Source organism: Arvicanthis niloticus, chromosome 1, assembly GCF_011762505.2.
Source record: "Arvicanthis niloticus isolate mArvNil1 chromosome 1, mArvNil1.pat.X, whole genome shotgun sequence".
Lineage (NCBI taxonomy): Eukaryota > Metazoa > Chordata > Mammalia > Rodentia > Muridae > Arvicanthis > Arvicanthis niloticus.
In genome coordinates this window covers 102,516,836-102,538,388 of record NC_047658.1, presented here as the reverse complement: position 1 = coordinate 102,538,388, position 21,553 = coordinate 102,516,836, and the positions used below count along the sequence as shown (strand labels likewise).

The 21,553-nt window shown below is 46.5% G+C and overlaps 1 protein-coding gene across 5 annotated transcripts in view; it reads right to left on the bottom strand.

The window, feature by feature from the left end:
* Window positions 1-2,957: 2,957 nt before the first annotated feature.
* Ptpre (protein tyrosine phosphatase receptor type E) overlaps window positions 2,958-21,553 on the bottom strand; it is a 148,739-nt gene continuing 130,143 nt past the window's right edge. For all 5 annotated transcript variants that reach the window (XM_034508050.2, XM_076912289.1, XM_076912288.1 and 2 more), the window contains 10 exons: window positions 20,216-20,379; window positions 19,498-19,633; window positions 18,491-18,640; window positions 18,147-18,240; window positions 16,640-16,716; window positions 15,309-15,443; window positions 11,407-11,532; window positions 10,499-10,665; window positions 7,812-7,947; window positions 2,958-6,039 (listed from right to left, as the gene is read on the bottom strand). In XM_034508050.2, coding sequence (XP_034363941.1) covers window positions 5,965-6,039; window positions 7,812-7,947; window positions 10,499-10,665; window positions 11,407-11,532; window positions 15,309-15,443; window positions 16,640-16,716; window positions 18,147-18,240; window positions 18,491-18,640; window positions 19,498-19,633; window positions 20,216-20,379 — 1,260 coding nt within the window. In that variant the 3' untranslated portion in view covers window positions 2,958-5,964. The remainder of the gene's footprint in view (window positions 6,040-7,811; window positions 7,948-10,498; window positions 10,666-11,406; window positions 11,533-15,308; window positions 15,444-16,639; window positions 16,717-18,146; window positions 18,241-18,490; window positions 18,641-19,497; window positions 19,634-20,215; window positions 20,380-21,553) is intronic.

Genomic DNA, 21,553 nt, shown 5'->3' with positions numbered 1-21,553 from the left:
ACATGTATGTGGGAAATTGTAGTCAACTGCACACTATTGGAATGGAACATGATGATGAGGGGAAGGGAAACAGCTGCTCGATTACAGGAGCTTCTGCCTGAGCCATGTCAGCACATCTTCTCACTGAGGTAACTAATACTTCAAGAGCTTAAAAGGGTTGTCCTTAGGGGCTGGATTAGAAAAGCTCACTCAGGACTGAGATGATGGCTCAGTGAAGCAGCTACTATGCAGGCAAGAAGGCAAGAACAGATTAGCAGAACCTATGTGAGATGGGCCTGGTGACATAGGTCTGTAACCCCAGTATTGGGATATGAAGTCAGGTGAGTCCCCGAGCCTTGCTAGCCAGCCACCCTAGGCAAAGAGGATCCAGTAGAAAGATGTCCCAAATCAACCTAAGGCCTCCACACCACCTGTCTGCTTGCATGGGCCATTGTGTGCACATATATACATACACACATGTGCAGCCACTACATAAATTAAGAAGCTCATTCGAGGGTGATACCATTACTCAAGACACCTTCATACAACATATCCTTTCTTTATCTTTGTGTGGACATCTGAGAAAGACCCATTTGTTGGTTGATTGTAACAAATATCCACCTATTCCCCAACTGTTTAGTTATGGTCTCTAGCAATGTCTGTTTCCCAGCAGAAAGCATGATGGGAGATTCCCAAGAAAAGCGGGGAGGGGGGAGATACTGTAGAGATACTGTACTTTTTGCCTCCTAGATCCTCTATGACTCTTCCTGTTTTGTTGTCATTTGCTCCCACTCCTCTCACAAACTACTGTTTTCCCTGCCTGGAACTTGACCCACCCCTGCACTTCATCGATATTATTCATTGCAATGTTGAACTTCGCTCCAAAGAAGCTTCCTGGCCTCTCCACTCCAGCTACTGTCCCAGGTTGGGGCAGGTCCTTAGTTGTCAGCAACATCTGGGCTCCTAGTGAGAATTGGCATCTGAAATGCAATTTTCAGCCCCTTGACTAAACTGATTTAGTTTAATAGCATATAATCCCAGCTTGCCTGCTCATTGCAATGTGACTTGGGGCACATCTTTTTCACTTTAACAGGCAGTTTTCTGGTCTATAGAATGATGTTCTCAGTGCTCCATCTCAAGGTGGTTAGGAGGATTAACAGAATAGAATACTGCTTGTAGCTCCTGTCGCCTTTGGCCAGTGCTTGAAGTCAAGCTAATTATGATCGTCTTCAGAGGACCTGTACCTCCAAGCTGTGTCATGAGGGATTTCTCCATTGAGAAGGTAGAAGGATGATTTGGAACACCGAAGTCTCAGTCAGCACTAGATTTTATATGACGTCCTGAACAGGGAAACTCTAGGCCAGGAATAATACAAAAGATTCCACCTCAGTGATTCTGGTCTCTTAAACACGGCTAATTTCTCAGCCCCAGCCAGTCATCATGCATTGTTCGAGTAAAGTAAAAGTTTCCTTTCAATGGTGCTAGACTAATGTTAATCCTAACTTATTTTTCAGTTTTAGTTGACTAGAAGCTACACAGTCTTTGAAAGTACACAAACAGCCCTGGTAGTTTTTGCTTCCCTGTAAAACTTGACAAGTCCGGCCTCTGTTTAACATACCTCAGCATTATCTTTCAAGTTCCAACAGAATAGTTCTCACTGTATATCCCTGGCTGACCTTGAACTCTCAGGTCCACCTGCCTCTGTCTCTTGAGTACTGGGATTAAAGGTGTGTGACACCAGGCCAGCACTATGCTTTAATAAAACAAAAGCAAAACAAAAAACCAGGGCAGAGTGAGATCTTGCTTAGCTAGGAAGAAACATTAGTATCCACAAACATAGGAGGCGGCAGCTAAAATACTAGCCCCAGCAACTACCACAACTGATGAGGTTTGCTTAGAAAGAAATTAAAGATTTTCAAATCACAAATATAACAGGGCCAATCTGATTTATTAAATCAACATAAGAGAATCTTAAGTTCCACATTGGGCCCAGGAGGCTGGTGAATGTGAGGCTGGGAACACATACTAGCTGTTTCTCTCACTGTTGTGACAGAATACCTGGCAGGAAGTAACTTAGAGAAGCTTTGACTTACAGTTTGTGGGGATACAGTCTAGCATAATGAAGAAGGCATGGTGGCAGGAACAGAAGGCTGGTTGGAGCAGAGCTGGGCTATAAAACCTTAGGCCTATCTCTAGTCACCTATTCCTTAAAGGGCCCACAGCTTTCCCAATTAGTATCACTAGCTTGGGACCAAGTGTTCAGGCATATGGGCCAATGGGGCCCATTTCACACTCAGACTACAATAGAAGGAAAGTGAAGGGGAGTTTTGAGGTTATCAGAGGCATAAAGAACCCAGGAGGGCTGGCAAGGGAGGTGAAATAAAAAGGCTGTTAGAATTTTCTGATCCTATTTGGTTACGGGCATCAAAGATTGCTACCATCTCCAGAAATCCTAGGGCTCTGCTTTCCAGACTCAGTCCTCCCTGGACCCTGACAGAACATAAACTTGCACTGGGAGTCAACATCTGTGCCTCTTGTATGACACCTGCCTACACAGACCATTAAGACCTATGACTCTCTGGCTCCAGTGCTCACTCCACCTTAGAAGCTGTGGCTTAGAGGCCAAGTCAGACCTATATTTTAAAAGCCTACAGTGGGATTGGAATAGTTTGGTAGTGTTTGGCTTGTGAGCTTGAGGACCAAGTTCAGTCCCCCAAGTCCACATAAAGTGCATGGGTATAGTGTTACACTTATTTAATCCTAGCGCTGGGGAGTTCAGATAAAATCTGGTGCTCACTGGCTGGCCAGCCTTGCCTAGGTGGTCAGCTGCAGGCCAGTGAAAATCCCTTTCTTAAAGAGGGTAGGCAATATTCCTAAAGATGACACCCAACATTGTCCTATGGCCTCTAAATGTATCTGCACGCACTCTTGCCACACACACACAAACTCTTAAATGTGAATGAAGGAAGAAACACAGGTACAGGCTGGTAGTCAGGTTTATTCTTGCATCAGGATGTTTTTGATCTTGCAGTTCACGTGTCTCAAGAATTCAGCGACATTCACTGGCATAATCAGAGCAAGATCAAATGGTAAATGTAATCAAGAAATTATATATGAGAGTTGGAACCATGACACATACACATATTATAAAGATTGAACATAAATTAAATATGGCTTGGTTACAAACAAAAATATATCAGTAAATATACATGAAAAAAAAAAATAAAAACCAACAACGTGGCCAAATGCTGAAACACAGGTATCGGGCTCATTTTAAAAAGGTTTTAAAAACACATAAAAATACCTTGGAAAACACAGGTGTGCATTCCTCATTCATCTAGCCATGGAGAGAGAAAAGTAAAGCAAGTCACACAGTGACCAAGGGACGCACCTGATCAGAACGCTCAGCTCTGATTACTGTTTGACATTGAACACAACCGCATGCAACAGAGAACTAAGAAGGTTGTTGGTGCCAGGCTGTTGTTGACAGGTGTACACCAGACCTTTTTTGACTGAAGGAAGAGGAAAAGAACATGCCAGGTACACAGAGAAGATGCTGAGCCCCACCCCCTCCCAACTCCCTTAGGAGGCCCCTTGCACACAGAGGCTCTGTGTCTTAGGGAGGCTGAATTTGGCTATGGCATTAGCCAAGAGACTAGAGGGATTGGCCTCCCCAAAGTACAAGTGCTGCCCCAACTGTGCCCACAGGAACGTGGCTTCTGTTTCTGGAATGGGACAAGCTGTTTAGAAACAGGCAGGGTTCCTGCAGGAGAACCTGGGGCAGCCCCAAGGTGAGGGAAAAATACACATTAGAATACTTTTCTAGACATCCTGAAAAGATCTACCCTAAGGCATTTCTTGATACAAGAGATGCCTGGGATTGTAAGGACCAGTAACTAAGTTGGGGTGCTAACGTGCATGGCCAAACTTGGGCTTGGGACCAGTGTGAGGTCCCCTTCGTTCTAGTGGGCTTACTGCCCTCTGTCCCGCTTCAGTTAAAGCAAAGTGTTGAGCTTGGGGTCTAAGATGGATGCAAACGAGACCCACTGGCCAGGGAAAGTCACCCGCTCTTCTGCCTTCTGCCTGTGCTCCACTGCTGCTCAGAGAAGGGGTGGTCCCACAAAGCACAGGCAGACAGATGGCTGCAGCTGGTGGTGATGGCAGCCTCTATGTGCTCTCTCTCTCACCCTTCATGCTGGGTGCCAGCTTGTGCCTCCGAATGAAACTCAGAGCTGTGGGGCCTAAGAGAAGCTGTTCACCTATATGAAGCAGTGACAGGCCCTGGGGTTGTCTCCCGTACACACTATAAACGAACATGGACAAACTGCAATAAGCGGGCATGATCAGTCCTCCATGGAGATTACAGATAAGGCCTTTGTATTTTCATTTCTCTTAAAAAGTTAAAAAAAAAAAAAAGTACCCAAACTGTTATGTTCAAAGCCTTCAATGAGTTAGACCAGATGTCTTTTTTTTTTTTTTTTTTTTTTTACATTGTGCTCATTTGCTAGGTATCTAAATACCATAGGAAGATCATTTTTATTGAAGTCAATGTCTCTACACTCATTCTCCCCGTCTCCATCCTTCTAATCTACCCCTCAGGCAGTGTGCCTGTCACTGTCGCCTGGGCTCAGAGGCCTCTGCAGTGTTTCTACCAAAGGTAAGCTAGACTTCCAATTAGTATTTCTCTCTCTCTCTCTCTCTCTCTCTCTCTAAAAATTAAACACCAAGAGAGGTGGGGCATTTAAAAAAAACTGTACAAATCTAGATTTTTAAGAATTCTTTTCTTACAAACCATCTTAACTTTTTACAAAGAAAATCTGACATACCAAAATGGCTGTCAGGAAATTGACAGTGCAATTGTTTGTGGCCATTCCACCATTTGTTCCTCTGTGTGTGTGTGTGTGTGTGTGTGTGTGTGTGTGTAAGACAATTCATTTCAATGTGGAAGGAAGGGGAATAGCTGTACATTGAGCCTGTAGGCCCAATTAGGGTCAGTACAGACAACTGTGCCAGTGGGAGGGACATTAGAAATGAGCTTGGGTGGATTCTGAGCCAGGCACACAGGCAGACAGACAGCAAGTGGTTCCAGGAACACAGCTTGGATGGCTAGTTTGGAGGACCCTGGAGGCCTGTGAGAATAGATGGTCTGGTACCAACACATCTCCTTATCAACTCTACAGTGGCACTACACAGCCTTTCATAAATAAATGCCTTTTAAAACTCATGGGAAAGTCCCCATCTACCCTTGTACATCTGAGACCTGGGTTTGGGTTATAAAATCCTCTGTCTGTTTGTTTGTTTTACAGAGTCTCACTGTAGCCCAAGTTGGTCTGGCCTGGCCTGAACCAAATCCTTATGCCTCAGCCCCTAAAGGGTTAATAGTAGAGCCATATACGCACTGCCATGCCTGGTTCCTTCTTTGACCTTTCAGATGTAAGGATGGACCACATGGCTGAGACCTAGGACTTTACTAAAGCCCCCATGTACACCGTGCCACATTCTGATGCCTTGGGGCAACAGCTGGTGGGGAGGGTAAGAGTGATGTGACTCGGAGTCCTCAACTGTTTTCTCCACAAGGGGTTTCGGGGTTTAGTGTCTTTGCACAAACACATTTGACATGTTAAGAACTACACTTACAGATGCATGATGTGTGATACCACATGACACATGACGTGTGACACCACGTGACACATAATGTGTTACACCACATAACATGAATCTAATAGAACTAAGATACTGACTGATGTTAGCAGAAATATATATCTTCCCAGATAGTATTTGGCCTTAACATGTTATTCCGATTTTTAAAAAGGGCATTTACAATTTAATAACCTTACAGCAGGTAGCCTTTAGAACATAACAAAATATATACAAAGGAATTAGGAAGGATATTAATATCCACTAGGAAATAAATTAACATGATTTTTTTTTTTTTTACAAAATATACTGACCATTAAATTAAAAAATATTTTAAGGCAGGAATCTTCATTTGAAATTAGCATAATCAGAAAATATATCGATAAAATCTTGTACCACTTTGTAGCAGAATTCATATTGCTCCTGAAAAGAGAACAAGAGTGTATTAATGATATATTAATGCTAAGCTGCTTCACGCATACTTGATGTGTGTAAACAGAAGATGTGTTAGAAGCCCAGTTGTCAATCAGTCTGTTGATCAAGGTCTGCAGCTCCCTCCCACATATCAGCTTCTGTTACACAACATGCCTTTTAGGGACAAGACATGTTTTAAACCAAGTTGTTTGTCCACGGAAAACATCAATTTTCAGGCTCACACTAGTGTATTTTCAGAATGGTCTTAGGAAAACAACTCTGCTTTTCATATTGATGTTGGAAAATATTTCTTGTGTATGGGTGCATACCTGTTTGCACACTTGCATGCCTGCAGGCACACATGTGTTAGCTTGCGTGTGCAGGACAGAGGTTAACCTCAGGCATTTTCTGCTTGGCTTTTTGAGATGGCATTTCTCACTGGCCCAGAAACTGCCAAGTAGGTTAGGCTGACTGCCTGTGAGCCCCAGGAAGCCTGACTCTGCCTCCTGGGTGTAGGATCACAAGTGGATGCCACCGGATCCATTATCGTGTGTGTATGTGGAGGGGTGGTTCTGCGGGGATGAAACTCTGGTACTTATGCTTGCAAAGCAAGTGTTTTTATCATCAGAGCCATCTCCCAAGGCCAGGAAATGTGTGTGTGTGTGTGTGTGTGTGTACATGTATGAGAGAGAGAGAGAGAGAGAGAGAGAGAGAGAGAGAGAGAGAGAGAGGTTTGAGAGAGCCGATTGTTGTTTTAAGAGAATTTCAAGTTGCTCATCCTAGCCTGATGACCTCTTGTTTGAACTCTTGATCGTCCTGCCTCTACCTCCCAAGGGTTGGGATTATAGGCATGTGCCACCACACCTGGATGAAAACTATTTCTGAAGTGGAAAAAAGAAAGAAAGAAAGAAAGAAAGAAAGAAAGAAAGAAAGAAAGAAAGAAAGAAAGAAAGAAAGAAAGGACCACAGTTCTAACAATGAAGAATAAAGCTCACACTGCCTAATTTATAACTGTTAAGCAAGTAAAAATCACATGCTTTTATATTAATACAGACGTCATTAGGATTGCAAGACTAAAGGTCTTAGGTTCACGTGGAGCCTTTCCATTGTCACCGCCACAGCCCACCTGTCTTTGCACATGGGTCAGGCTGCCCGTCAAGAGTGTGTAGAGAAAGAGATGGGGGAGAGAGGCCCTCATTAGGAGGCCCTGGGAAGTGATGGATTCAGCCTTTAAGACTGCACTTGCCCCTTGAAGATGAAATGTTTTGGAATTCAGTGCAAACTCTCTCCCTCTAACCAGGAAGTGTGTGCTGGCTAATGAAAGAGAAAATGTAGAGCAATTGGATGTTAGGAGACACCCCCCTCCACCCCCACCCCAGACAAGACCCTTGGAGGGGCCTTGAGGTTGAGAGAGACCTTCTAAAGGCAAATAGACCAAATGCCACAGTGGAACATGGAAAGAAGTAACAAGCGTCCAGGCTTTGAACTTCAGGGCTGCTTTTGAACTCTGTAACCGTGTTTTTTTTTTTTTTTTTTTTTTTTAATGGAAATAGAATTTGTGCAGGAGCTCCTCCTCTTGAGTCTTGCTGGGAAGACTCCCCTTAAGACCAGGGTGGAGGGGGGAGGGCTTTCCTGTGAAAGGCTGCAGCTGGGTCAGGCACTCTGGGACAAGAACCCTCCCAACCCTCCCTTACATCGGACACTCCTTTTAATGAAACTGACATCAAACACAGGAAACAATTCTTGACTCTTCTGGAACATCAGACCGATCGGCTTCTTACCAGGGTTTGCACCATGTGTGGTCTCTGAAGTCTTAAGCTCTTCACAGCTTGAAACACATCAAGGAGTCCCTCAGCTTTCACTCGTTCCAAAATGTTACTGAGTGCTATGAATGTCCCTGTCCGCCCTGCTCCCGCGCTGTGAAGAGAAGATGCTTAGTGAATGTAAAGCGAGCAAGACGCACATGGGAAAGAGACCTGGCCACTTACTCCCCAACCCCAGGGGAGAACAGAAATATCAGTCACTGAAAGGCACCTATGTCTGACTGCATCTTTGTGCACGGTGCAGTGTATGTTCATGTGTATGTACGTGTGTGTGCAGGCATGTAGAGGCCAGAGGTCTATGTGTGTTGCCTTTCCTTATTGCTTTGCATTTTCATTTTTGATAGGCTCTTTCACTGTACCTAGAGCTCACTCTCTTGGCTAGGCTGGCTGGTTACCAGGCCCCCAGGGACTGGTTTGTCTGTGCTTAACTTGCACCAAAGATTACAGACGTGCACCACTGCACCTTTTTTTTTTTTTTTTTTTTTTTTTAATGTGGGTAAAGATGATCATACAGCAAAATGCTATATTGACTGGGCCATCTCCCAACCCCCTTGACTGTAACTTAAAAGATCATTTATACACATAATACAGCAAGATCCAGCAAACAGAACACTGCTTCCTTCTCTAAGCATAACAGTCAGAAACGGATGGGGACAACATAGATGCTTTGAAGCAGTGGCTACAAATAGTATGATTCCTTGACTGACTGTCAGCTCAGCATTACTTAGGATGCATTAGAGTTGTAAACCCTTTTTTTTAGGTACAGGGAGAAGAGACCCTGGTAAGTGCCACAGCCAGGATTCTGGGATATTGACATATCAAGGCTACAGTTTGGGGATAGCATAGTAAGATGCTCTCTGCTAGAAACGGTGGGTTCCCCTGAAGATGACACCTTGCCTGATGAGCCAGGACTCACAGAAGAGAGCTGGGAGAGGCTAAGGGAGACATGAGGCCAGCCTTTTCTAGTATCCTATGGAGGGGCACAGCTGTCCTTGGAGCTCTTGGAATCTCTACAAATGGGACTCTGAAGTTCAGAACCTATTGTTGTGGTTCATCCCCATGATTGCCACCGGGGGCCCCAGGCTTACAGAACTTATCTCCTGCTTTGCAGAACAAAGAACCACTCAACTCTTTTCTACTTCATTCTGGAAAAGCTTTCAGGATTGAAAACTGAGGTGTGAGCGCCACCTGCTGGCCAGGCATGGTCTGCACTAGGTGGGTTATCCACACAGGGAGAGTGTCCATCTCTCTTATTAAACAGGGGCTCCTTAGACACAAGGGATACGATAGTTAAAAATAAAAGTGTTGCCGGGCAGTGGTGGCACATGCCTTTAATCCCAGCACTTGGGAGGCAGAGGCAGATGAATTTCTGAGTTCGAGGCCAGCCTGGTCTACAGAGTGAGTTCCAGGACAGCTAGGGCTACACAGAGAAACCCTGTCTCAAAAAACCAAAAATAAATAAATAAATAAATAAATAAATAAATAAATAAATAAAATTAAAATTAAAAAAAAAATAAAGGGTGTTCCTAAGAGGAAGTCAGATGTTCAGAAAATGAAGCAGCCACAGCTCCAGCACTAGTGAGAATCACCCAAGAATAAAAGCATTCTAAACTGCTGCTTGCCAGGGCTTGCAAGTGTGGACAAGATTGCTGGAGCAGGTAGCATAGTGTAGGGCAGCGCCTGTCCAGCCAGGGATGGAGGGGAGCTGCATGTCTGTCATACATTCGGGCTTTCTCATATGCTTCTTGCCATGAGCCTGGCTAGTTGCTGTCTCTAGGGACACCAGGAATGTGTCTCTACCCTTGTAGCTGACTGGGTACATGAGTGTTAGAACAGGTTTACTTTAGAGATTTCAGTCTGGGGTCTGGAGAGAAGGCTCAGTTGGTACAGTAGTTACTGTGCACACATGAGGACTTGAGTTCAAGTCCCAGATGCTACTTTTAAAAGCTGGGCGTGGTAGTGAGTGCTTGTAATCCCAGGGCCAGAGCAGTGAAGACCAGGAGGATCCCTGGAGCTCCCTGGCTACCCAAGACAGCTTAATAAGCAGATATGGAACCAAGTGAATGGCTTACACTGAAAGAATGACACCTGAGCCTGACCTCTGACCTTTATGGGTTACGTTTATGTAATCTCATAATCAAACACAGAGATACCAGGCTAGACCTGTTTTTGTGAGGTCCTCATGTTCCATTCTGTGCTTTTGTTCAGCTGCACTGAATGTTTCCAAGGCTAGGAGAGAGGGTGGGCAATGAGGGGCAGGGCAGCCAGAGTCAGAGCTGCCTTTCAGAGTGAACACAGGGAAGCTGAAGTTCAGGAGGGTATCTGAGGGCTTTGCCGGGAGGTTTGTGTGACTTCAACAGGATATAGTCCCCTGTGTCTACTCTGGCTCTTCCTCGAATGTATGTACATTCTGCATGTGCAATGTAGTAGCTCTTGTGCCCATTTGGGAAGTTGTGTGTGTGTGTGTGTGTGTGTGTGTGTGTGTGTGTGTGTGTGCATGAAGGGGAAGGTGACGTGGTCTAGGTAAGCAATCCCCGGAGGGCAGCTATCCAGCTCTTCCTAGCTGCAGAGTAGGTCTCCCAAAACATCTGGCCTCCTTTCCTGTCCCAATGGGACAAGGGTCCCGTGAGGGAGGGGCAGCTCACCTGCAGTGCACAGTGATGGGGTGGTTGCCTGTCTGCTGCTGCTGCTTCTGCACAGCAGCAATCAGGTCAATCATGCCTTTGCCCTCCGCGGGGATTCCAACCTCAGGCCAACCATGGAAATGAAATTGTCTCACCATGCGGACCTGCTCTTCCTGGCGGGCCAGGGGCTGCAGATGAAAGAGAAGTCTCAGAAGACTGCCCACATCCTTCCAGGGATCTTGCCTGCCTTGCCCATGGGTCCTTCTGGGTCTCGAAGCCCTTCCTAGACAGTCCAGGGGCCTGGCTAGTGACTACACTTCCTTCTGGACCCCCATTAGGCTCTGCCCAGCCCTTTCAGGAGTCTTGGTGGTTTTATTCAAAGATAAGAGTCACATTTCTTGGGAAATTAGTTTCTGAGTTCCCATCAGGGGTTAGAGGCAAGCCCTGTGGCTCAGGCAGTCCACTGCTGGCCAGGAGGGAGCAAGTAGATCCTTCCTGAAATGACTATCTTCAGCTCAGAATTGATCCAGCTTGTGAGCTCTCGTATCTCTCACTGAGCCAGACAGCCCAGACTTTTGTGTAGTCAGAGGTCAAGGCCCAGTGTGGACAGGGACAGTGAGAGGTTCTGGAAGGGGTCCTTCCTTCGGATCCATTGTTTTTTCATCCCCAGCTAAGGTCACTCTCCCAAGTGATTGTAAGACCCAGGAAATGGACCTCTTTACCATTGAACTCATCCTCCAGCAGGAGGCACAGAAGCCAGAATTTATAGGATGCCTACCACCAGATGCTCCACTGGCCTCTCATGGTTCCCTGAGACTTAGGTGGGTGGTGACAAGTTCAGGGACTTCCTTGGTATACAAGTAAGCACATTCCAAGGGACGATGCTTCAGGCTCACCAGGGTTTGGGGGCGGGTCACAGTGATTAATACCTGTTTGAAAGTAACCAGAAAGTCTCGTATGCTGATTGCTTCAGACAGGGTGTCACTCTTTATTTCTATAGTTATGTCTCCATGAGTCACTGAACCCTCCGTTGGCCAATACTGGTAACATTTATCCTAGGAGGAAAACAGAAAATGTTTGGTTGTTGCCACTTAGGGTGCAGAATTAATATCAGGCCATTTCACACGACTAGAGAAATCTTATGTGAACATGGATAGAAATCCTGTATCTGTTGACCATGAGCAGAGAACAGGTCTGGAAAGACCCTGATATTTGGAATGTTGATTCATGAGAGAAAGGAGAATTTATTCAACGGAACTGGAAGATGAAATCGAATCTCAGAATCACTGTGCAAGGTTGATAATAAATGCCACAGCTTCTCCTAGAATCAGGCCAGTAAACAAATCTCACTATGCTATATTGTAATTTTGTCCCTGAAGAACATTTTTTGAGTCTTGCTAAAAAAAAGAAAGAAAAAAAAAAAAAAAGGAAAAAGAAAAAAAAAAAAAAAGAAGAAGGCATAAAAGACTGGGGCATCCCTGAGGCAAAAAGCAGAAATATCAGACTGCAATGAAGTTCTCTTTGCTTCATCAACAGCCTTCATCCAAAGAGTAAAACGGAGGCTGCTGACTGCAGTAAGATGCAAGCCACATAAATACAGCCCAGGACGAGCGTCCACCATTTGTAAAGAACTCTTAAAGCAACAAGAAGACAAAGAGCTCAGTAGCACAGGAGCTTTGATGCTTGCTGGTTATCTTGATTGACACATCGATGAGATTTAGAATCGCCTTGGAGACACACCTAGCCTGGTCTAAGGGTTTCCAGAGAGATTCAACTGACAGGGAAACGCACTTTGACTACCTGTGGTACCACTCCTTGGGCTGGAGCCCTGGAGTAAACAAACAGGAGGAAGTGAGCGGATCACATGTGCCGAGCTGTCTGCTTCTTGACTGCTGATGCAATGTAACCAGGTGGGTACCCTGTGCTCTGGCTGCCACGACAGACTCACTCTCAAATCACAAGCCAAAATAAACCCTTCCTTCCTTGAGCTGCTCTTGTCTGGTATTTTATCACAGCAGTGAGAAAGGCAATAGGTAAAGAGCAAGGGAAAGCATTTTATACAAGAAAGAAGACACCCATAGCTATGTAAGTCAATGTTTCACCTTGTAGGAATGAGAGAAATGCCAATCAAGGCCACAGAAAGCTAAATTAACATCCTCTTAGCAAGGATCAGGGTGCCTGGGGAACTCTAGGCACTCCCAAAACGCCAGGCAGACCAATGAATATGTCTTATTCATTGCTGACATTCACTTTAAAAAGCACTTTGGACAGCAACCAGGAATCCTCGCTCTTGGACAAACTCTACAATCTGACAGTTTGTCTACTTGGCACCTGCTAACCCCTGGCAGCCAGAAGCCTGTCATCACTGCTTATCATACAACAGGATAGAACTGGCACCACGGTCAAGGGTGGAAGAAAGCTGAAGAAGTGAACGCAGGATGTGTGTTCTGTGGAGTGGAATACAACGGAGAGGGGCTGAGTCACAGTCACAGACATAAACATAGAAAAACAGCAAAGCCACTACTCTATCTGGGAAAAACACATCCCAGAAGATTGCACACAATGGAAATCTTTATATAAAGTTGCAACGCAAGCAAAATAAGGTAACTGTTTCTTTAGGCATGAATACATTTTTTTAGATTTATTTATTTTGTGTGTATGGGTATTTTGCCTGCATGTATGTACGTGCGTGTGTGTGTGTGTGTGTGTGTGTGTGTGTGTGTGTGTGTGTATACCATCTGCATGCCTGGTGCCACAGATTCCCTGGAACTGGAGTTACAGACAGTTGTGAGCTGCCATGAGGCTTCTGGGAATTGAACCCAGGTCCTCTAGAGGAGCACGCAGCGCTCTTAACCTCTGAGCCATTTCTCCAGCCACAAACACATATGACTTAAAGGTGCCCCCTCTGGGGTTTTATAACCTGGCCTTGAACTGACCTCTTAGGAGGGGATGTAAGAAATTCTCTAATCTTCTGCTGCCTCTTCATGCTACACCATGTCCAGCTGATTTAATGCCCCCCCCCCAACAAAACAAATAACATGTCCACCAGTATAGCTTTAGTCAAAAGAACAAAACACCAGTGTTGTCAAGAATTTGGAGAAACCAGAGCCCCTGAACACTGAAATTGGGAATGTAAAAAGAGATGGGGAAGCAGAGGCTCAGAGCAGGCACTGCTTTTCTTCAGAGGACCAGGATGTGGTTCTCAGCACCCAAGTTAGGCAACTCGCAGTTGCCTGTAGCTCTAGCTCTAGGGGATCTGACTCCTTCTTCTGGTCTTCATGGGCAGCTGCACCCCCATGCAATTCCCTGCAAGTCCATAATTTTAAAAATCTTTAAAGTGTTGAATGATTAAAGTTTACGATTTGGAGTTTATATTATAGATCAATGATCATAAGGAAGTGATTTCACGCATAGGTATGTAGGTGAGGAACACAGAAGTTATTCCTACACAAAACCGCATGTCCACAGCAGCAGAGTGGAAACAGCACAAGAGTCCATCAGCTGACGAACTGGGAAGTACAAGTCGCACAACCATTCACGCGATGGCATATTGTGAAGAACAACAATGAAAAGAACGATGTCTGTAATCAGTGCTCTGCCCTAAATGGGACGTCTGTATTGACCTCTGGCCCCGTCCCAGCCTCACGAAGGCTCAGGGAAGCTGGGGCAGAAAATAAGAGGCAAAAGATGGGGAGGAAAGCTATGAAATGCTGCCTTCCCGACACGGCGTGACCATTGTAGTCAATGAACTCACTGTAGACACAGAACTGACAAGCTAAGAAAACCAGTCAAGATGCTCACAGCCAACGCCAGGCAGGACGCAGTGGGTTGCAAAGAAAAGGAAAGGTGAGGAGAGGGGGATGTGCTCCGAGGTCCCTGAGGGAAGAGGAAGGGAAAAGCGGGGGAGGTTGTGATCAAGATACATTATTTATACATGTTAAGTTGTTAAGGAAAAGAATGAACTCCAGGTTTATGCTACAAACGGGTGAGCCTTGAGGACAAGATGGTAAATGAAGATTCACTCCTGAAACAGCACACACTGTGCAGCTTCATTTACACCAGTGTCCAGAGAAGCAAGTCAGAGTCAGGAAGCTGGTCAGTGGTTGTCTGAGGCTGGGAGGGGTGGGGATGTGGTGACTGTTAATGGAACAGCATTTCTTTTTGACGTGGTGACCATGATTTGGAGTTAGACAGAAGACATGTTTGCCGAACACTATGAACACATTAAACCCTAATGAACTGTTCCCTTCAAAAGATGGATTGCATTCTTGGTGAAGCACAGCTCAATAAAGTTTTGTTTTTTTAAAGGAAAGAAACCAAAACACAGATTCAGGGTTGTGGCCATATTTTGGGGTACACTTAGAGAGATGCTCTGTACTGGTAAAGCACACTTTTCTGGGTTTGTGACATTACTAGGCCATGGCTGGATCTCTGGGAAAATGGAAGTGTGGAAGTCATCTAATCCATCAGGACAGCAACCAGGAGCATAGATCAATGTCTGCCTTCACATATTGCAAACAATAAGCAAATGCCCTTTGCATTCACAGGCTGTGACCTTGGCGTTAAAAAAAATGGTGGAACATCAAGGCAAGAGTAGAGATAGCCAAGGCAAAGAACATTTAGGGCCAGCCACCCTTCCACCCCTCCAAAGCAAAGATGGAGTAAGATCTCAATCATTCCAACCTCCCTCTCTCCTTCTCTTCTTCCTCAGTCCTCCTGGTTTGGCCTCACCCATGTGTTCTCAGGCCCCACACTGCTGAGGCATCATACCATTAGCTACCTGCCTCTTATACACCCAGTACACAGAGGGCCCCCGCCCCAGCCTGCTTACCTGCTCTCGCTCCTGCACCTCGGTCAGCATGACGATTGTGTGTGACTTCCATTCCCACACCATCCTCCAGAAATCCTCAACTGTGTGAGCCAGAGGGCCCTGTGTGGCCATGAAATAGTCCTTCTGCCTGTAGCCCTGGAGGGAAGAAGAGGTTAGGAGCAGGCTACTTGTCACCAGAGCCACCACCTCCACAGGCACTCAGCAGCCTTAGGCTGATGTCAGCAATCCCAATGTTCCACAGCCTGAACAGAAAGGCTACTGTCCCAGGTGCATGCCCCAGCCCATGGATACACCCATGAAGCAGGAACTGTCTCTTTAACAGGGTGCTTTATACATCTGGCCTCAGTTGCTGAGGTCATCTCTAAGAGCGATCAGAGGCCCAAGGTTACCAGGACAGCACTCAGTGGCCTTGATTCTCATGGGTTCTGTGTCCCAGCTAGATTCCCATCACAGTGGTGCAGAGGCCCTGCTAGAGCAGGGGCTTCCGGTCTCAACACATCCATTAGCTCCAGTGCAGACAGAAGTACTAATAGCCATTTGGTCACAAAGTTCTTTCTTGTCTCTTTTTCTGCCAACTCCACTGTGCATGGAGACTGGATCCAGCTGTGTGCCAGACAGATAATTGCCCAGTCTATGTGAGTTCAAGTCATGGACATCACTCAAGAGCCAACACGTTTAACTGTGGTGTCACAATATGCAGATGCAGAGAAGCTTTCCATTGTCATGTGGAAACAGACAATTAATTATTCAGCAGTGAGACTAGGTCCCATTTCCAAAGCTCATTATTTGTTGATTTTTTTTTTTTGTCTTTTTAAAGTTTCTTTTTGCTTTTGGATTTTATTGTGTGAGTGCTTGCCTACGTGTGTGTATGTATGTGTACCATGTACATGCCTTGTGTCTGTGGAGACGAAAAGAGAGCTTTGGCTCCCTTGAAACTGGAGTTCTAGTAGTTATGAGCCACTATGTGGGTGCCAAGAACCAAACCTAGGCCCTCTGCAAGAGCAGCGAGTGTTCTTAGTTGATATGCCATCTTTCCTATCTTTCCCCTTTTCTGTTCAACTTTTTTGAAGCAGGGTCTCATATAGTACAGGCTGACCTCAAAGTCCCTATGTAGCTGAGGCTAGCTTTGAACTCCTAATATTCCTGCCTCGAATTCCCAACTGCTGGAATTGGAGGTGTGTACCACCACAGTAGGCTCACTATTTATTATTTTAAAAGCAAAGTAATTCTGCCAAGAAAATGGCATGTCAGTGCCTCTTGTTGTATGGATGAACACACACACACACACACACACACACACACACACACACACACAGGGCTGCAATACATACATCTATGAAGGATGCGTTGATATAGTCTGTGAACTCTTGTCCTCTTTTCATGGACAGGATTACCCGATTGAAGTCATCTGCAAAGCAGGATTTTCTTTGTTAGTGTAGATATGAGCATGCCTCACAGACAGTGATGGTCCAGGTTAACTGTGAACCTGATGAGATCTAGACTCACAAGGAGATGGGCCTCTGGGTAAACTGGTGGGGGATAATCCTGATTTCACTAATTTATGTGAAGACCCATCTTAATTGTGGGTAGGGCTATCCTCTGGCCAAGGAATCCTAGGCTATGTGAAAGGAGAAAGCAAGCTGAACAGCAGAGTGTATTCATTGCTCTCAGCTTCCTGACTTTAGATGTGGTGTGAGCAGCTGCTTCAAGCTCCCCCTGCCTTGACTTCTCCACCACAGTGGACTGTGCCCTTGAACCCTGAGCCAGAATCAACTCTGCCTTAGCTTGTTTTTTGTTAGAGTATTTTATCACAGCAACAGGAAAAGGAATTAAGTCACAGACCAAGAATATTAATAAAGCCATCTCTTAAGGAAGTCTGCGTTATCAAATAGCTTCCTTAAGTGGTTCAGAGAAGCTCTGAAAACAATCCAGTTATCATTTTTGTTATTCAATCATCAGTATAATGTATCCCCAAATATAAAATATAAACACTAAAAATACTGCATTTAGGAACAAGGAGAGGGTAACCAGATAGGACTTGCAGCTGCCAAGGGAGACACTGAGGCTACAGAAGACCAAGGTGTAGAGGCAGGGGGTGAATAGCCTAGCCTCCTACAACTCTGCTTCCAGAGAGGAGGTGGCCTGATAACAGACATTCAACATTGGTGGGCAGTTGCTAAGCCTCAGCTCCATGGAGGGCATGGAAAAGCAGTGTGTGACACGAACTGCCCTCTCTTCAAGCCTGTGCTTCCCACATGCTTCTCTAGTTGTGTTTGCCTAGATATCTCTTCATGCCTTGCTGGCAGGGATGGATGTGGGTTCCTGCTGACTATGGGTCTTTGCCTCAGTTATCCTGATCCTCAAAGGCAGACTAGAGCTGGCTCTACCCCAGACAAGTATTATGAAATTCCCAAGGCAAGTTAGTTTGTTTTGTTTTTTTTCCCCATGAAGGGCTCAGCTGAATTCACCTTTGGTCTGACTTAGTCCTTTCACATTCTTGGCCATGCAACTCACTCCCCACTATGTAAGGGGGGGAAGGGGCCTCCAGAGAGCACTGGTGAGGCATCAGGTCTCATCTGATGCAAGCTTTTTAGGTCCCAGGGAACCCTCCCTGTACAGAAGCTCTGGTGTCTTGCCTTTGAGCTATAGTCTAGGTACCACTTGATACCCTCAAGGGTTCATGGAAATCCCTCAAAGTGCCCCCATGAGAGTCCTTTCTTCCTAGCATCAGACACATCACCCAAACGCCTAGAACTGCATCCAGAGGCACTTGTTCCCTAGCATGATGTACAAAGGTAGGCGGTCCAGGGCGTGAGGCTTATGTGCCCACTGCCTTACATGGGATGATCTGGATGACACGGGCCTTCTTCATGTTGGCTGGCAGGTTGCCCGTCCTCATGTTCTCCTTCATGATTCGCACGTTGGTCAGTTTCTGCAGCCAAGGAATGTAGTTAGAGCAAAGCATTGACAGACCTGCAGCAGGAGACCTGCCCAGAAGTTTGTTTCCAGAAGTTGCCTTGATGTTGGGAGATGAAGTGATCCTACATTGTCGTTCTTCTCCAGGAGCCCACAACCTGATACCTACCATCTAACTTTCTGAGTTCAAGAGACTTAGCCATTCTCCTTGGCTCCTCAGCCACCCCCAGCCCCTCAGGGTACGGAGGCTGCTTTGAAGCGCTCACCCTGAACTCTTCCTCCAGCCCGATCTTGTCAAAATGGGTGGCTGTGCCATGTAGCGTCTGCAGGTGCCTCTCCAGGGAGGACACGTCCAGCTCTGTGTCCCCGTAGAGGTAGTATTCCAGTAAGGCTTGGTAGATGAATGTGTACTGAACCTGCAGGGAGACGGGGTGCCGCTCGAGACTGCCCTGAGCTCAGGAAACTCTCACTTCTCCTTCTACTGGTAAGATAAGGCTGAGGAGCAAGAGCCCATTAGGGACCATGTGGCCTGGTCAGCTAAGGTAAAATAAGATGACGGCAATGGCCACTACCTCCGAGGGCTCCGGGGGCTATGCCAGCTGCTTAGAATCGCTGCCGTGGCATATGAACATACTAAGGGTCAGGGTCACCGGTCTGACACCATGGGAGGTAATGACAGAGTGGGAGGCACACCGGGTCTGACAATGGGCATGCTCATAGCCTGTGGCCACCTGCCTATTAAAACCAGACCTACCAGCAGGAGAGGATGTACCCAATCCTTTAGAGACTAGATGCACCAGGGTGGGGGGATTGTAGGGGGAACATCCTCTCAGAGTTGAAGGGGATGGGGGAGATGGGAAAAGCATTTGGGCTATAAATAAATAAATAAAACCCAAAAAACTAATAGCAGCAAAAACCAGGCCTACAAGCTGGGCCTGGTGGCACTGGTTTAACATTCCAGTTATTTGGGAAGCTGAGACAAAGATAACAAGTTCAAGGGCTGCCCAAGCTTCAGAATCAGGTCAAAACCAGGCTGGGCTGCTCAGTGAGACAGAGTCTCAGGAAGTAAAGGGATGGCTGAGAGCAGAGCTCAATGGTTAGAGTGAGTTCACATGACAGACCAGGTGCAACACCTGGTACTGTAAAAACAAAACAGCAACGACAACAAAAAACAAAGTTAAAAAAAAATGTTTTAAATGGTCCTGCGGAGTGGTGCAAAGGCACCTGAGTGCTTTGTGACACTTAGGCCAGGGCAGGAAGAGGTGCCACTCACATCTGTCTGGACCATCTGCGGGCGCTGATTGCGGATTCTAGACACAAACTCAAAGACGTCAACCTTCTGCTCCGAGTGTATCATGTCCATCATGGCATCGATCACAATGAAGGTGCCAGTCCGACCCACGCCCGCGCTTCAGGGAGGAGAAAGATGCCACCTCGTGAGTCACATTCCCCTGAAGTAAATGGCCTGAAGTCTGGGAAGATGCCTGAACCTGGGGGACAAAGGACACAGCCTAGGGCAAAATTAAGTAGGGTGCAACTTGGAAGAATAAGGAGCAAATCTATGTATGGCCACCAGAGGGCACTGCCGCCATAGCAATTTATCTCGGGACTAGAGCCATTGATGATGTGTGTCTGTGTGTGTGCGTGTGCGTGTGCGTGTGCGTGTGTGTGTGTGTGTCCTGCTATGGGATTTGAATGATCCTCGAGATATCAGGTAGAACAGAGGGCAAGGTCAGTGGACCTGCCCAGAGCTCCAACGCCAGCCATCAACTTGAGCCTGCCAGCCTTGAAGAGTTTTACATAGTGGGAGTCTGTTCAGACACCACTGGGCTGGTGCCCCAGAGACCAAGTGGAGCTAGAATTCCTGTTTCAACACACAGCTCTGGTTATAGCTGCTGCGCAACTTCATGCTCCCCAGCCCTAGCTCTGCCCACCCCATCACTGCCCCACTGGCCATTCCCCACACTGTGGCTGGCCCCTCCCTGACATACCTACAGTGGACCACAATGGGCCCAGCATGTGAGGGGTTGAGTGTCTTCACTTTCTTCAGGAACTTCAGCATTCCGATGGGGGTAAATGGCACCCCAAAGTCAGGCCAGCTGGTGAAGTGAAGCTGTGAGACCAGCCGTGGAGCTTTGCAGCCGTCGGGGAGTTGCTGTGAGGGATAAGGGGGAGGTGAGAGGTGGGAGGTGGAAGCACCTTAACCAGACCACTTAGCATCTCCTTCTGAAGGACAGCGGGGCTCATGCCAGGTCAGCATCTGCAAACACAGAGAACCCTGGAGTGCAGGGGTACTGGACCAGACATGACAATGCACAGCTCTTGGCTGACAAAGGGCTTGCATAGCTGGCTATACCCAGGCCAGGATCTCAGTAGCCACACATCCCAAAAGCTAGACTTAATGTTCATGTATTCCAGCTGCGAGCGGGCCTGCCTGCTCTGTCTTCACAGTCCCACCTCACTTCTGGGTACCTGAGTCATTGTTACCATACTTAAGTCTCCAAGAGTCAGTGTGGGAAGAAGGGATGAGGACTACACATTGGAGACCTCCAGACCCTCCCTCACAGATTCTCCAAGCCTTTGCAGCATGGTTCTCCTGCCTCTGATGGTGGAAGATGACAATATCAGTGTGTTTAGAAGTAAGGTGTGTGTGTGTGTGTGTGTGTGTGTTCTCTGTATCCCAGCAAGGGATAACAATTTTGGGATGCCTCAGGCACATGCCCTACCATTGAGCTAGACCCCACTGCAGCATCCTTCTGCAGTGGCTTCTAGAAACTTCTTTCAGATTTTTGCAACTTAATCGCACCAATTGCTCTACATTTTATTCCTAACAAAATAGCCTGTCTCTGCAGTCTTCACTTCATCTGCTTTGTGCGCCAGCATTTTGATTGATGGCTGCCTTGAAATGAGCATGGAAAAATACTGGGGAGAGTCTGAACCTAATTTTGACACCATTATAAAACAATTCTGTCACCAGACATGGTGGCTCATGTCTTTGATCCCAACACTTGGGAGGCAGAGGCAGGTGGATCTCTGAAAGTCTGAAGCCAGCCTGGTCTACACACAGAGTTCCAGGCTGGCATGGACCACATAGGGAGACCTTGTCTCAAACAAGCAAGCAAGAAAGCAAGCAAGCAAGCAAGCAAGCAAGCAAGCAAGCAAGCAAGCAAGCAAGCAAACACACAATCTTGCTTCACAATGCAAGGGTAAAAGACACCATGCTGGACCCTAGGTATAGCTCAGTGGCTTAGTGCCTGCTTGGTGTGGTGGGAAAGGTCCCCCATTGAATCCTCTACCGCTCCAGCTGGCTCACCCACCTTCTGGGGAGG